Raw genomic sequence first — 17,807 nt, forward strand, 5'->3', positions numbered from 1 at the left:
GGCTAGCGAGGTCCTTCCTTACTGACTCGAGCAGTCACTGCCTCATGTACCTCAAGTGGACCCCTGCAACTAGTGTCCCGGATCTGTTCATTTTCCTGGACACAGCCCAAAGCAGCCTCATACCTGGACTTTTTAGCCAGCGTCCAGAGATCCAGCAGATAGTTGTCAATTGACTTTCCAGGCAGCTTAGGGTGAGCCGATGCCTCGCTAGGATCTCATTTGGGGCCTTCATATAGTGGCCCTTCAGTGCCTCAACGGCGTCCTCATATGTCGGGCAGTCTCAGACGACTGCATACCCTTCGTCCATACACTTGAGATGAACACCGACCTCTGGAGCTTATCTTTATGGAAGAGATCCCTGGGGTCACGTTCAGGTAGGCCTGGAAGCAATCTAGCTGCGTTGGGGGACTGGGGTCTATTAATAGCATGCTGGGGTTGAGCAATGCCTCCATCCTTGTTTGCAACCTAATAAAATTGTAGCATAGATAAAAGCTCACACTTGACTGGAGGAAGAACAAACACTTTTAATAGCTTATATACAGGCTTCAGAGGGGTTCTGGGTTAGGTTGGAAATCAGGGTTATATACGGGCCCCTGGGGGAGAAGCTGGGAGGTGGGACCAGTCATCAGTACAGCATACTTCTAGTGAATCCCAGTTCACTACACTACGTTAAAGCATTTGAGCTCTATATCTTTTGCCCAATCTCTGGATTACTTCCAGTGCTGCTGAAGGTAGGAATAGAAAGTTGAAGTGAATGAACAAGTGGCTGAATAGTTGGTGCAGGAGGAAGCATTTCAGGTTTATGTACAACATCCATCTTATTTATGCTTTAGTTCATCAGCATGCTTTTAGATCAGAAGACAATTTATAAGTGTCTATTATTAAACCATCCAACTGCATGGTTATATTTTTTTCTTTTAAGAACTTCAAATTACCTACAAATTAGTTGCAGTCAAATAAGTAGAATGACAGAGGATGGAGAAGACATGCTTTTCAATAATTTTTCCACATCTACTGACAAATATTGTGGCTCTAAAAGAGACCGTTGTGTTGCAATTTTTTTAAAAAGATTAAAATAATATAGATTTAGAAATTGAAATCTCCTAAAATCCTGATAATAGGCTTGAAAATATTGCAAACCATATAATGAAAATGGTATGGATATTTGATCCAATAATAGACAAGTTATAAACTAAAATTAGAGACAACAAAATGTTGGAATAATTTTGTCGTAATATTGTAATTTACTTACTCAGATCCATAAATTAACGAACCAGCTTATGAACTGTAATTCATGAGTAATTATATTCATTGAAACAGTTCCAGCAAAAGAATTGGCCTGTTTCAATAAATCACAGTGACTCACACAATTCCAAAAATTACATTAGGAAGATGGAGGCAAAATTGTTCCAAAGATAAACAGAAAGGCCTGCTACACAGTCGATGGGCCTGAACAGCAATTTGTTTGACATTCATTTAAAATAACAAAACAAATTAATGCTGGGCCAATTGGTAACCTTACACATTGATCCTTAAATTTAAAAAAAAAACTCCAATTTTAAAGAGGAACATGCCGATCTTCTTTAAATTTATATGACTTTCACATTTCACCCTACCCAATTTTGGAAACATTATTCAACTAAAAATGTCAAGTGCTCAACAAAAAAATACAACACCATAACAGCATTTTAGAAATGCATCAAAACACTAATTTCAGAGATGGGAAGATGAATGAGGAGATTGAGAATGGAAAAAAAAACAAACCGCTAGAAGAACTATGATGAAAATTGTGGTAATTTCTGACCACTTAGACTTACCAAGATAATCAGAACAATTATTCCAACATCTTCTGCATTTGAAATCAGTTGAATCTGTTTGAGAAAAAAAAAACAGATTGCCTTAAGTAAGAGGAATTGTCAAGGTGATTTAATATCTTTATATTTGACCAAATTTGGAAAGCTATAGAGAAGAAACCACAAATGCTACCTGCACACTTTCATTCACATCAAATTCCACTGATCATTCCAAGCCACTACCCACTGAAAAGAATGGTGAAGTGGAAATGGTTCTGGGCTGACCAGATTTTTTTTTAAACTCACTCATGATTTGGTAATCTCAGTGTTGAGCCTTTTCATTTTTTTTTGGTTTTAGTAACTAATCCAAAATAGTTATTGGAGAAGCAAAATACTTCAGTAGCAGAAATTTTGAAATGAAAGTAACAAAAATTTCTGGAGCATGATCTCCAGCATCTAATCAAGAGAGGAAGTTCAGAGTTGTATTGGATCACGACTTGTCATCCGAACTAGGAGGTGTTATGTACAAGCCTTTTATAAAGAACAAATACAGAAAGATAGGGCATTGAGAAAGAAAGGAAATGTGTACTTTAGGTATAGTGTGGGAGATGATTAAATAACAGAACAGATAATGGATTAGTTCAAAAACAACCAAACCCAGGAATGAAACCAGGACTGCAAAGTCCAAAACCCCTGAATTTAAGAAAAGTTCATTAAAATTACAGGGGTTACTAACACTGTGATGCTGAAGCTAATGTGACACCAATTTGGCCAAATCCAGAAATAACAAGATTTTGTAATTGCATGGTGGGTATATGAGAGTAGTTCTCTGCTATTCTTTCGGTTGCATCCAGCTCAGATAGTAGTTCTTCAGTACCCACTTTTTTCTCTCCCAAGTGTTTTACAATTTAAAGTTAACATTATCCAGATTGAAAGCTAGCCACATCACTTAACTCAGGAAATTCAAACTGCTACTATTCACTATGCAACACTTGAATATTTACAGAGGGAAATAGACCAGGTTGCATTAGGTGCACTTGTGTTGGGCATGCCCAGGTGTTGTGTGCGGAGGAAATATGGCCTCCCTGCCTGCCTAGAATGTGTGTATTCTCTGTCTGAAACATTTGGAATTCACATTACCTGTAAATCAAGGTTGGACTCCGGCCACCCATTAGTGCACACCTTGTCATTAGCTAATTTAAATAACCTATGGTCATTAATGGCTGGAAGCACAGATTAGCTATGTATATAACAACAACGTACAGCACATTCTTTGTCTCTACCCTGTGGTCCAAGCCCCAGACATCACTCCATGCCAGGTCGCTACTGTGGATGTTGCTGGAAGTGTCGTGGGTAAGGTGTACACTACACTGAAGCTGAGCCACAGTATTGTGATAGATCAATACTTCCAGAGAGCCACACCCACATTGGTACAGGGAACCGATTGTGCGTAAGAGTCCCTGTTTTAGTGTGTGTACTCAAGTGTGTGAGTGTGCCAAGTATAGATCCACTATTGTCAGAGTCCAACCTAGGTCCGAGCTAAATGTCTATGTCATTGGTTAATTGAGTACTGTTTCTCTTTGGCTTGGCTTCGTGGACGAAGATTTATGGAGGGGGTAAATGTCCACGTCAGCTGCAGGCTCGTTTGTGGCTGAAAAGTCCGATGCGGGACAGGCAGACAGGGTTGCAGGGGAAAATTGGTTGGTTGGGGTTGGGTGTTGGGTTTTTCCTCCTTTGTCTTTTGTCAGTGAGGTGGGCTCTGCGGTCTTCTTCAAAGGAGGTTGCTGCCCGCCGAACTGTGAGGCGCCAAGATGCACGGTTTGAGGCGATATCAACCCACTGGCGGTGGTCAATGTGGCAGGCACCAAGAGATTTCTTTAGGCAGTCCTTGTACTTCTTCTTTGGTGCACCTCTGTCACGGTGGCCAGTGGAGAGCTCGCCATATAACACGATCTTGGGAAGGCGATGGACCTCCATTCTGGAGACGTGACCTACCCAGCGCAGTTGGATCTTCAGCAGCGTGGATTCGATGCTGTCGGCCTCTGCCATCTCGAGTACTTCGATGTTCAGGATGAAGTCGCTCCAATGAATGTTGAGGATGGAGCGGAGACAATGCTGGTGGAAGTGTTCTAGGAGCCGTAGGTGATGCCGGTAGAGGACCCATGATTCGGAGCCGAACAGGAGTGTGGGTATGACAACGGCTCTGTATACGCTTATCTTTGTGAGGTTTTTCAGTTGGTTGTTTTTCCAGACTCTTTTGTGTAGTCTTCCAAAGGCGCTATTTGCCTTGGCAAGTCTGTTGTCTATCTCGTCGATCCTTGCATCCGATGAAATGGTGCAGCCGAGATAGGTAAACTGGTTGACCGTTTTGAGTTTTGTGTGCCCGATGGAGATGTGGGGGGGCTGGCTGATGGAGGACCTCAGTTTTCTTCAGGCTGACTTCCAGGCCAAACATTTTGGCAGTTTCCGCAAAACAGGACGTCAAGCGCTGAAGAGCTGGCTCTGAATGGGCAACTAAAGCGGCATCGTCTGCAAAGAGTAGTTCACGGACAAGTTGCTCTTGTGTCTTGGTGTGAGCTTGCAGGCACCTCAGATTGAAGAGACTGCCATCCGTGCGGTACCGGATGTAAACAGCGTCTTCATTGTTGAGGTCTTTCATGGCTTGGTTCAGCATCATGCTGAAGAAGATTGAAAAGAGGGTTGGTGCGAGAACGCAGCCTTGCTTCACGCCATTGTTAATGGAGAAGGGTTCAGAGGGCTCATTGCTGTATCTGACCCGACCTTGTTGGTTTTCGTGCAGTTGGATAACCATGTTGAGGAACTTTGGGTGACATCCGATGCTCTCTAGTATTTGCCAAAGCCCTTTCCTGCTCACGGTGTCGAAGGCTTTGATGAGGTCAACAAAGGTGATGTAGAGTCCTTTGTTTTGTTCTCCCATTTGTCTCCTGTGTTTTAATTAAAGTTGCATGTGATTGTAATACTTATGACAAGACTCCTCTGTGTGTGTGTGTGTGTGTGTGTGTGTGTGTGTGTGTGTGTGTGTGTGTGTGTGTGTGTGTGTGTGAACCCACCAAATCTGATACTCTTCCCAACATGACAATTAGCGCTGCGAGCAGGGTTCAAAGAGTTTCAGCTGGATACACGTGGAGTACTAACCATGTGGGAAATCATAGTGTTATGAACTAACATACCTTATTAGTACTAACAAAGGAACAGCAATGGAAAATTCACCACACCACAATAAATTCAAAATAATCGTTTTTGTTAACTATTAATAACATAACATTTTCTTACTTAACTCTATCTTAAATGCCACTACATACAGTTTAAGCTTGATTCTGAAAAAGTCCATTTTAAAGTCCAGTTTCAAACATCTTGTTGAACTTGAGGATCTTTTAAAATCACAGCTCAGAAGTAATTATGAAGTACTTTTAAACATTCTCTAAGAACATTAGAAATTGTTGAGAACAGAACTAACACTATCCCCTGGTTTAAAAATTCTGTTTCTTGCTTTTCTGTCATCCCAGACTTTCATTTTATCTTGATTCACTTTCAAATTCTTCTCAGCTATTTTACACACTTTTTTCCCAATGATCTTTAAACTTTGAAACATAATCCAACAAATTCAACTGCACATCCTCATTAACCATCTATTCCTTTAACAACATTAAAGGTCCTCTAACTTCTTGTCCAAATACCAACTCCAAAGTACTAAAACCTAACAATTCTTGTAGATTCCTTTACAGTAAACAAAAATAAATGAACACAACAATAAGTCCTCATCGTAGTTTTTAAAGTCGAATGGAACCTCTCAAAAGCTCCCTGAGATTCTGGATGATATTGCAGATGATGTAATTAGTTTAGCTCCAAATTAATAAACTATCTGTTGAAACACACCTGACAAAGTTACTTCCTTGATCAGATTATAATTCTTGAGGCAAACCGAACGAATTGAAAGATTCAGACACAATTTTTGCTTTAATATTCCTATTAAGGCTTCTGGAAACCTTAAAGCTATACACATAATAGTCAGCAAATATTAATTTTTAGCTTTTGTTTTGGGTAATGGACCAACACAATCCACAATTACTTTAGAAAAATGTTCTCCAAAAACAGAAATAGGTTTTAAAGGAGTAACCAGTGGACCCTGACCATAATATTCAACTGGCACTTTCTTAATTTTTTCATCAAAGTGTGTTTTATCCCTAACTTCAGCAAGATCAGTATAATTCATTCTGTCTTTCCATTAATTTTGCTCTGGATAATGACAAATCTTTTTTCTGCTGCTGTGCACTATCAAACCCTTTAAAATAATTTTGTACATCATTGTTTTCACTAGTAAGCTTTTTCTCCATCACCCTCATTACTGCATACATTGGATATATATCTAAATCTGTCTCTGTTTCATCAATGACTGGCTTATCTGTTAACTTCACTGTAGGAACAACTTTACCCTCTGCTAAATCATTTCCAAATAACAATGAAATACCATCTGCTGAAAAACTTGATTTGATCCTTATTTTAACAAATGTGATGTTATGTGATACAATTTATTGTCATTATGCTGGTATACCAGCCAGTGAAACATGATTCTTCTTTCTTTGGCTTGGCTTCGCGGATGAAGATTTATGGAGGGGGTAAAAAGTCCACGTCAGCTGCAGGCTCGTTTGTGGCTGACAAGTCCGATGCGGGACAGGCAGACACGGTTGCAGCGGTTGCAGGGGAAAATTGGTTGGTTGGGGTTGGGTGTTGGGTTTTTCCTCCTTGACCAAAATATAAAATAGAACACAATACAGTAAAAAACACAATAAACCATGTCCAATAAAACCATGTCCAATAAAACCACAATATTCTAAAATAAATTGTTAGAAAAAGATTAAGATTCTGAAATACAAGTGCAGCACTGCTCAACACCAGGACTTGGTATTTAACGTTATCACAGCTTCATGAAAAAAGCTCTTTTTAAGTCCGGTAGTTCTTGAGCAAAGGCTCCCATAACATCTTCCCAATGATATTCTTTGCCCTTTCCAAACATCGTCCCCTATAGATAGATTCGATGGTAGGCAATTGCATTCCAACAGTTCGTTGGGGAGTTTACGTGACCCGCTGGAGTGCCTTCCTATCTTATGAAGAGCAATTCCCACACCATATCAAAATACTGTATGTCAACACACTCTCAATAGGATATCTATAGAAATCCAACACCATTCTGGGGCTGAGTTCCTCATACATCTCAAAAAATGAAATCGTTGTTATTTTTTGATCAACGTTGATGAATTCAAAGACCAAGAGAGATCATTAAAGATATGGACTCCCAGGAATTTGAAGCTCTGTAATTGCTCCATCATTGCTCCATTGATATAAATCGGAATGTGCTTGTGGCTTCCCATCCATCTAAAATCCACAATGATCTCTTTTGTCTTCTGTGTATTGAGTAACAAATAGTTCTCAGCACACCACAAGGCTAGGTGCTGAACCTCACCCAGATAGGCTGTTTCATTGTCCCCGTGATCAGGCCTACCATCATGGTGTCATCTGCAAATTTCATTATTAATTTTGAGTTGTACATAGGATTGAAGTCAGAGGTAAAGATGGAATACCAAATTGTAAAATTGTAAATCTATTAACTAATTCTGATTTCAACAATACTTTGTGCAAAGGTATTGACTCTGAATCATGCTCCAAACCTCTAATCAAATTCATTTCACCTGTGGCAGTCGTATCACTAAACTTCAAAACACTGTTGTAACTGAGCTGCCCAATATCTCGGAATATTTTTACTATTACTTGTGGTGATCCTTCCTCTAATTAAATTTTACAAAATATTAAAATTCCTTCCTAATTTTACCAGTAAATCCTTTTTTACTTCCTGTGTTTCATCTCTTTGAATGCAAGCATCTGGCATTGTTTCCTCTCTATAAACTCTTCCCAAGATCATGATAAGTCATCATTCTTAAGTTTAAAATCAGAATTCTGACCTTTTAAATGACTCTGTCCTGCATTTTTTTCCACTGGCAAAGTTTTTAGACATAGCTTTTAAATCAGTTTGCTCAGCACTTTCAGCTTCAAACTTAATTAGGTATTTCAAATTACCTTCTTGATTAGCTTTGTTGGGCACAAATGTCTCATGGTGATTCTTATCTACAAGTGTAAAAGAATTTTGTCCCTTTTGAAAAGTTCCACTTGGCTTTAATTTAAGATCTGGATTTATGCATAATCATCTTTAACTTTAACAGAATTTTTCCAATCTTCCCTTTCTCTCTCAACCTACCCGTCTCTGGCTTCCCCTGCTCTTTTTCTCTAATTCTACCTCATACTGCCTCTGTCTTTCAGTTTCCTCTCTTGTGTTTTTTCTGCTTCCTCTCTTTCTAATTTCTTTTTTTCCTCTCATCTGTTTTTCTATCTTTAGCTTAATCTGCTTTAGTTCCCTTTCAAACTCCTTTTTCTCTTTCTCACATTCAATGCTAATTTTTTCTAACTCCATCTCTCTCAGCTGTAACTGCTGCCAAGAGATCTACTCGCAAGAAATTGTTTCAACTCCTCCACCCCAAAAATCTTTTCTTTTACATAGTGTTCAGCTATAATTTTCTGTATCACTTATTTTTCTCATCGATTGATTTAGCTCCATAAGTTGCAACTCTTTAGTGATAAGCAACAACTCATCCTTTCTTTCCCTTTTCAAATCTGCAAAGTTTGGTGATGCCAAAAACTTTTCAAATACCATTTGGAAAGTTTCACTTGGCCCACACTTAGTTTTGGAGTTTAAAACATAATCATCTGCAATTTTTGTCAACTTCGACCAAGTCTCCACATCCAAATCTACAGAAATTAGCGTTGCCAAACATTTATCAAAACTCATTGCTGGTGTTTATCCACACACACAATAAGCATTTTAATTTGTTTTCAAGAAGAAATTTAACCAAACAAAGCAAATTTTAATTGATCAAATAAGCTCTCATTAAAATCAGATTTTTGGTAAAATCCTGGATGATCCTCAAATTTTGTTACAAACTAACAAATCTTATTAGTACTAACAAAGGAACAGCAATGGAAAATTCACCAGACCATGGAAAATTCAAAAATAAGTGTTTATTAAACTATTAATAACATAACATTTCTTACTTATCTCTAAACTTACCTTTATCTTAAATCCCAGTGTGTGTGTGTGTGTGTCCTGTCAGGTGCATGTGTGATTGTGTACCTCCTCATTAACAGGGGCAGCAGGAGGTGACCCACAGCCAGTAATGGAGCCCCAGGGAGGAATTTAAAATCCTAGGGGTTCCCATTACGGTTCAGCTGTTCATGCTGGTCATCCGGGTTGACAGCCTGATCACTCACGGAGCAAAGATAGGGCACCAGGTAGTCTCCCTCCTGCAAGAACTAAGGTTTCCTGAGGCCAGGGGAAGTTGTGGGGGAGCCCTATTGTTACCAATATCCCCATTCAGGCGTTAGTGGGCTATCACATCCAATTTAAATAATCAGGGCATCCAGAAAGATAGGGATACAGAATCCCTGCAGCATCCCTGTTGTGCACTACAGGAAGAAGTGTAGATGGCCCAAGTGCAAGTGACCAACCTAGAAATTAAAGTCATGGAGGCAGCTTTGAAGCTGATTGAAACACAGCAGCTGCAAGCAACTTGCTGGTCTGGCTCACACCTGACCCAGGAAAATTTTGAGCCATTGTTCAGTGGGGGGAGTGTATCGACACGTGGTTGGAAGATGGGTTTGTGTGGATGGATGGTGATAACCATGAGGAAACAGAGTCCTATGGCACAAGTCCTCACCCGTGACCTTGAGCCTTTGAAAACTCTAATAGTGACCATGTGGTCTGCCATGAGGGCACCCCACTGATCCTCCAATATGGGGAGGTAGCCAAAAAGGGGAGGTCCTCAGGTGGGCATGTATGTTATCATTGTGAAATTACAGAGTTCCGGGACTACTCCACCAAGGCGCTAACTGGGCAAGAGGACCAATACCACCAGCGGCCAGGCGAACACCTTGCATTTCCACTGCCACGGCTTTTAAGTTTCAGTAATAGCTTCTAACATTTTTCTGATGACAACCATCAAGCTAAACAGAATGACATTTCCTGATTTGTTTCTTCTTTCTTCTTGAATTAAGGAATTACACTCACTATTTTGGAATTTCATGGAATTGTTCAAGAATATAAGAAATTTTTGAAAATGAAAACCAATGCATTAATTATTTACTTGATATTCCTTTCGATACCAGATGATGAAGCCTGTCAGGTCCCAGAGTCCAGCACTATTTCCATTACAACTATTCTTTTTCTCCAAAGTCCCTTCCTATTTCTAATAGCTGTTTCTGGGACATTAGTGAAGCCTGATGTAAAATGAGCTTTTAATTTATTTGTCATCTGTTTTCCCATCCCCCTTTATTAATTCTTCTGATGCATTCTAGGACCATTACTAACTGCATTACAAGAGATTTTTCAATTTTTAAAATATTTCTCTTAGTTTATTTCTCCTTTCTTAATAATCTTTCAATTTTTTGCTGTTTTTTAATTATATAGTCAGCCTCCCACATATTTCTGCATAATGATACGCTTTTTTTGAAAAGTTTGCTAATATCTTTTTAAGTTTTTAGTTAACCACAGATTATGGACTTTGTCTTTCAGTACATTTCTTTTGTACTGACAATAATCTATTCTAAGGTTCTGAAAGATCCCTTTAAATGGCCACTGTTGCATTTTCGACTGATTGATCCCTTAACTTAATCTACGAGTTTATTTTAGATATGTGACCAAGTTGGCATTAAGAAAGGAAGGTAAAAATAATACCTCAGAACACTATGGAATTCTTAGTTGAGTAGCTTACCAGATATAATTCCCATTTTGACTGGAGCACAAAGATTAACTCTGATTGTGATTGAATCTGGGTCTCATGCTGTGAGATGGTGGCTGTACCAACTACTAATCTCATTTTAATTCTTAACTCTGGGCCGCCAGGAACCAGCGCAGTTGGGTCTTCAGTAGCATGGATTCGATGCTTGCGGACTCTGCCAGCTCGAGTACTTTGATGTTGGTGATGAAGTCATTCCAATGAATGTTGAGGATGGAGCGGAGACAGCGCTGATGGAAGCGTTCTAGGAGCTGTAGGTGATGCTGGTAGAGGATCCATGATTCGGAGCCGAACAGGAGCGTGGGTATGACAATGGCTCTGTACGCACTGATCTTTGTGTGTTTCTTCAGGTGGTTGTTTTTCCAGACTCTTTTGTGTAGTCTTCCAAAGGTGCTATTTGCCGCTCGGGCACACTGAACTCATTATCTATTTATTGACTCTTTAATTCAATTACGTGTGCTATTGTAGTTTTTTAGTTGTTTGTTGTATTTTTAGTTGTTTTTTTTTCACTGTCGTACCTGTTTAGCTGCAGCAAGATTTTTAGTACATATGTACATTTTACAATGTATAAGACAATAAACTCATCATAAATATCATTATCAATTGTGAAGAAATGGATGATTATATAATATGCAAATATAATGGCTAAATAAAGTGTAATTAGCTTCAAAAACACAGTTCCTAAGGCAATTCCAGTGATTATTAATTTTATCCCTTGTGGCTCAATCCTAATGTGAAGCCTCAGCAAAAAGTTTTGAAAATTAACTTCTGTGAATTTTACAGCTCAAGAAATGGCTATTTATCTGAATGTACCAAGATTGGCTCTTAAAATGTAACCTTTTAACCCCACTCAAATTTACATTTTACTTTTCCATTTGCTTGCTGAAGCATTTCTTTCTGACATAATTTCCAACAATTGTATAATTTTCCCCTAACCTTTACCAGCACAGTAGTAATCATGAATCTTAACTACATCCTCTGATCTATTCTTCTTCTCAATCATTTGCTCTTTCTAACTCCTGCATATTTCTTTGGGTTTTCAAGCCTTAACCTGTAGGTTGTAACAACTGTTACTAAATTATTGCTGCTGAGTTTAAGTATGAGAATATATCAGAATCAAAGATTTAAACTTACCTAATTTGAACTCTTTAATATAATTTTCATTATTGTTTCCATCTTATACTGTAGCAAATACCTAGTACAATCAGTGTAATTACAACTAACATCTACGCACAAAAACTTCAGCATCACAAGATTGCAAGAGCTTTCCTGCAATGGATTAGTAGAAAATAGGTTGAAACCAGATAATACAGTTAAGGAGGCTGCTCATCCCACAGTATTTAGATTTCCATGACTATGTTAGCATATGATGGCTATTTTACTTCATACATTCCAGTGAGGTTTTGTTCCAGAAAAAAAGTAGTCAAAAACATACAATGACACTGGTGCACTCACCACTCTCTTCTTCTGCATAATCTTCTGATAATTCCTCCATTTCTGGAACTGAAAAGATGAATACCAAGTCAGTAGCAATTCCCTTTTTGTGTATCAAGTTAAGTTTTATTCCACTTTGATGTGATGAAATATACAGCAATCATGCTTGCATTCATCAACTGAAATGTACAATTGTGGTGTTCTGTTCCTTAGGATAGTAGGTTTCCTGAATCAATCATTTGTAGGCACTGTTTAAACAAAATGTATTTGCAGGTACAATTTATCCATAAGACTAGCTTCAGCACCTACTAGCAGTGTTCAGAATACAAAAGTCTTCCTTCTTTGATGACAAGTAAAATGAGTCTACTTATTTTTACCCAGCACTCATCTCTCTTCACGAGCCACTGCTTTAAGAAAACAGCCAACATTCTAAAGGATCCCTATCAGCCTGGTCATGCTCTCTTCTCACTGCTGCCTCAAGGCAGCAGGTACAGGTACCTGCAGTCAGACACCTCCAGGTTCAAGAACAGTTTTTCCCCAACAACTACCGGGCTCTTGAACCTCTGTGGATGACCCTAACCATAAGAGTACTCCAGGACCTCCAAGGATCTGTTAGCTCTAATGTAACATCACATTTTTTTGCATGAACTGCAACTTAGAATACTTATCTATCCTTTTTAATTCATTCTTTATTTTTTCTCTTGAATGGTAATTTATTTTAAACATTGTTTGCCACTCTATTAAGAATTTCTCTGCAACTGTCCATTGCACTTATGTACATGACAATAAACTCTCATTCATTCCTTCTATTTTCATTTCTCCACTATTAAATGAGTCTTGTTACAGCAGACAACCTGTTTACTGCATTTTTGACTGATGTTTGATGTATTTAACCACACTTTAAATATATTCCAAATATTGAAAAATAATTTTTCCTGCACACGTCAGCTGGATTGCTGTCTTCAAAAATAAACTTCTAAGGCAAGTTTTCCCAACACTAGAGATTGAGTTAATTTGCCAAAAGCATTCCAGCCAAACTTATTCATGAGAGTCTTCAACAATTCCATTCCCTGCCAGCGGGATCTAGATGAAATGAGAATGGAAGATAGAATTTAACTTAGACCAGTGCGAGATGCTGCATTTTGGTAGGTTAAACCAATGCAGGATTTAGAAAGTGATTAATAGGGCCCTAGTGCATGTTGTGGAACAAAGAGACTTAAGGGTTCAGGTATATAATTCCATGAAAGTGGCAATACAGATAGAAAAGGTGATGAAAAGGGTGTGTGACATGCTTGTCTTCATCGGTTAGTACAGGTAGTCCCCGACTTATGACCATCCGTACATAAGACTGAAAAAAAACTATACAATTTTAAAATATATGTAAACATAAAAATTACAGTTTTGGGGTGAAAGTAGGGCCCTATCTATGGAAAATAGCGGCTATGGGAAGGGTGGCCAATCTCTCATAAGAGCTGGCCTTGGTGGCCAAAGATTTTGCTTCTTGAGAAAACTGAGACAGGCAAGGCTACCGGCAACTATCCTGTCAACTTTTTACAGCTCTATTGAAAGTATCTTAGTTGTGTGATATGGTTGGTGTAGAACATTGGATCGGAGATCAGTCCGCAGGACCATAAGGGTGGCACAGAGGATCATTGGGATCTCCCTCCTCCCATTGACGTAATCTACCTGGATTGTTGACTGAAGAGGATGTGTAAAGTCATTGATAACCTACTTGACCCTACATTCAGTAGCTTTCAGCTGCTTCCGTTGGGAAACAGATACAGGAGTGTCAGAGCCATCACCATGAGGCTGAAGAACAACTTCTTCCCATCGGCAGTGAGATTGCTGAACAACCCAAGGAACTGCTCACACTAACCATCCGAGGCTCTCGTATTCATGAAACTATTTATTTGTTTGTATAGATGAATACTTGTCTTGCAAATATATTGTTTATCTGCATATGTGCTATGTCTGGTTGTGTGTCAGCATGTTTTGCACCAAGGACTGGAGAATGCTGTTTCGTCAGGTTGTATTTGTACAATCGGGTGACAATAAACCTGACTTGACTTGTTTGTTCTATATAGGTATCCTCTCACAGCATATACCTAACAATTTAACCAGTTTCAAATGGATGATATATTGGACCCAGAAAGATTTTATTTTCATGTCCAACAGGAGACAGCTGAGCAAAAGCAAATTGTTAGATTAATAAATAAAAATGATTCAGACTTTTAGTTTAAAAATGATTTTGTTGGTGGTTGTGAAAGATATAATAAATATGAAAGTTGCTGCACACAAATCATGCACAATTTTCCAATCAACCATTTTGGTTAAATCAGCATGTTTTGTTTGCAAAAATATCTGCATTGATTATAATACTATGAAACTGTTTATATTTTTGTTCTCTAATTGTGATAAATTAAAATGTACAATTGAATCTATGATGTATTAAAACTCGTAATGTTTTGTGCTTTGATTGGCAATATTAAGCTTCACCAGTTTGCTCTATCACATTTCATTTGAAGCCAGTGGAGGGGATAATTTCATATTTTTTTTCCACCTAAAATTGTATCAGCATGTGCAAAGACTGGACATAAGATCTACACATTCTGAGGAAGTCTATCTCATTCAGGATTCACTGGTGGAATGGACTGCCAAACTCCATAGGTAGTCAGTACAACTGGTAAGGGTTTGCAAAGCAGTGTTTACGACAGCTGTAAATTAAAAGGCTGTCTTACGTGAGCACACTGCAAGCATCTATAAATAGCAATCCACAATGACCAGATAATCTGTTTTAGTGGCTTGAAGGATAAATATTGTCAAGGGCACTGGTGATAACAACCTGGCTGTTCTACAGAATTGTGGCAGGCATATAGATATAACTTAAGTTCAACATATGAAAAGTATTTGCACTGACAAAACAGCAGGGCAGATGTTCAAACTTATAATTAGCGTAGTGATAGAATTTTACAGAAAAGAAACAGGCACTTTCACCCAATTTATCAATGACAACCAAGTTGTCTACCCAAGATAGCCCCAGTTGCCTGTTGGGCCCATATCCCTCTGAACATTTCCTTTCCATGTCCCTATTTAAACATTGCATTGTGCCCACCACTTTCTCTGCAGTTTGTTCCACATACTTACCTCCCTATGCATAGAAAAAAAATGCCTCTCAGTCCATTTTAAATCTTTCCCCTTTACCTTACATCTATGTTCTCCTTCCCTTCCTTAGAAACACACTCTATTTACCTGGTATATGCCTCTCAGGATTTTGTAAACCTCTATCAGGTCCACCCTCAGCCTCCTCTGCTCTGGGGGGAAAAGTCACAGCCTATCCAGTCTCTCATTATCAAGACTCTCAGTCCCAGTAACATTCTTGTGAATTTTTTCTGCATCATTTACAGCTGATTGGCATCCTTCCTCTAGCTGAGTGACTAGAACCATGCACAACATTCAAACTGTGGTCGCATCAGTTTTTTTTACACAGTTATAACATGGCATCCCTGCTTCTATACTCAATGATCTGCCAAAGAAGGCAAGCATTCTATACATCTACTTTCACCACCCCTTTTTTGTAATTTGTGTCGATACTTTCAAGAAACTGTATCTCTATCCCTAGATCTCTCAATTCTACAGGAAACTGGCCCAGAGAAATGAATTTCCTTGTGCTTGCTCCTAGAGGGAGGAGGTAAGTCAAAAGTAATTTCCCCATGTCATCAAGGTTAGATCCACTCACAGGTGTGACTGCCAAGCAGTTGGTTCTCCTAGGGCATGTAAGTGTACCAACTGGCCCCTCCAGACGCTTGTGATCCTTACAGGTCATGTGGACACATCTGGCCCAGCATCTCTAGCTGGCAGCAGCATAAAGCCCACCATATGGAACAGATCACTCTCTTGTTCCTTTGAGACATCTCTGATCACCACTCCAGGCTGAGGGCCATGGGCAATACTAGAAGATTGACCAGGAAGGATCTGATCTAGGTTGTGAGCCATGGGCCAGTGAGCCAGTGCATACTACACAACTGTAGACCAGTTGTGTGGTGTTTACCAGAACAGGGTGGGGGCTATATTGGCAAAAACCCTGTAATGTGTCTATTACAAGCATGCTTTTAATAGATTGCAACCAGGCAAAATAGTCCTCAGGTGAATCCGAGGTAAGGCGGAAAAACCAGGGTTTATATTGGGGTAGGTGAAGGTGGAGCCAGTGGAGGAGCCAGCACAATACAAGGACAGTGAATTCCAGTTCACTGCATTCACCCCTTCCTTCAAAATTGAGCCTGTGTATGAAAAACAGAGACATTCATTCAAAAAAAACTAAATCTTTACAAATATTTACAAGTTAAGACTGTCAGGGGATCTAGTAATTCTGGTTGAGCACCATAGTACTGGAGGACTTTGGGCTTCCCGAACTTCCTGGACCCCTGGTGGTACAGGACCAGTGAGACTCGACGGCTCCAGGTCAGGTTGTGAGATGGATTGGTCCACTTCCAAAGCAGTGTCCTCCAGGACCCTGAGTAAGGTACACTCGGTAGTTCCTAGTACACTTGAGCTATTGGATCCTCAGTTCCGGCATGTGCTCGATTCTTATCGAGATGGTGTCCTCTCTGGCATCAGGGTATGCCACGTAGGCATATGTTGGGTTGGCGTGCAGCAGATGCACCCTCTCAATCAGGGGGTCTGTCTTTCTCCTCCTCACATGCTTCCTCAGTAGGACTGGCCCTGGTGCCATTAGCCAAGCCAGGAGAGTGGTCCCAGATGTGGATTTCCTCTGGAACTTAAACATAAGCTCATGAGGAGTTGTATTGGTCGCTGTCCAGAGGAGTGACCTTATGGAATGGAGCACCGTGGGTAGGCCAGCATGAGTCTGGAAGGCCTTTGAACCAGAGAGCCAATTTCACGGCCTTCCAGGCAATTGCGTTCTCTTTTTCAGCTTTTCAGCTCCCCCGGGGATTGTAGCTAGTCGTCCTGCTTGAGGCAATGCCCCTTACGAGCAAGAATTGGCATAGCTTTTCACTCATAAATGATGATCCCCAGTCGCTATGGATACAGCTAGAATACCTGAACAGGGTGAAAATAAAGTGCACGGCCCTGATGACCGTGGTGGTAGTCATGTCTGGGCAGGGGATAGTGAATGGAAAATGTGAATACTCATCAATGACATTGAAAAAGTACACATTTCCGTTGGTGGGTGGGGACTGTTGAAATTGACACTGGGTCAGTCGAAGGGGCAGATGCCTTTATTGGGTGCACCTTGTTGGGACCGGTAGAAGTGCGATTTGCACCATGCAGACCTGGCAGGACCTGCTCATTTCCCTAGTATCCTCAATGGAGTATGGCAGGTTGCGCACCTTGATGAAATGAGCCATGCAAGTGATGCCTGGGTGGCAAAGCTCAATGTGCAGTAACCATAAGTGACCAGTGTGTGCAGAGGCACAGCTTCCTCTTGACAGGGTATCTGGAGGTTCATTGAGAGTACCTGATCTGTATGCTATGTCATAATTATAGGTGGAGAGTTTGATCCTCCACATAGTGATCTTATGATTCTTAATTTTTCCCCTTTGTTTTATGAAACATAAATGCCACCAATCACTGGACGATGAGCAGTGTAAATTTTCTGCCGGCCAGGTAATGGCTCCAGTGCCTGATGGTCTCTACAATGGCTTGAGCCTCTTTCTCCACGGATGGATTCCAAAGCTCATGGCCTTGTAAGATGCGGGTG

General features: G+C 39.8%; 1 protein-coding gene and 1 long non-coding RNA gene across 10 annotated transcripts in view; one reads left to right on the forward strand and one right to left on the reverse strand.

Moving 5' to 3' along the window:
* Positions 1-11,231, forward strand: part of LOC138739434 (uncharacterized) — a 34,764-nt gene extending 23,533 nt beyond the window's left edge. Inside the window, exon 3 of the long non-coding RNA XR_011342242.1 lies at positions 10,762-11,231. This is a non-coding gene — a long non-coding RNA (uncharacterized lncRNA). The remainder of the gene's footprint in view (positions 1-10,761) is intronic.
* The window catches only part of LOC138739430 (phospholipid-transporting ATPase IB-like), a 524,646-nt gene that overhangs the window by 499,800 nt on the left and 7,039 nt on the right, over positions 1-17,807 (reverse strand). For all 9 annotated transcript variants that reach the window (XR_011342240.1, XM_069891443.1, XM_069891442.1 and 6 more), the window contains exons 2-3: positions 12,110-12,157; positions 1,818-1,871 (exon numbers count right to left, since the gene is read on the reverse strand). Coding sequence is in view for 8 of the 9 variants with exons in the window: in XM_069891443.1 (XP_069747544.1) it covers positions 1,818-1,871; positions 12,110-12,149 (94 nt within the window). In the remaining variant the exon portion in view is untranslated. The remainder of the gene's footprint in view (positions 1-1,817; positions 1,872-12,109; positions 12,158-17,807) is intronic.

Source organism: Narcine bancroftii, chromosome 7 (genome assembly GCF_036971445.1).
Source record: "Narcine bancroftii isolate sNarBan1 chromosome 7, sNarBan1.hap1, whole genome shotgun sequence".
NCBI lineage: Eukaryota > Metazoa > Chordata > Chondrichthyes > Torpediniformes > Narcinidae > Narcine > Narcine bancroftii.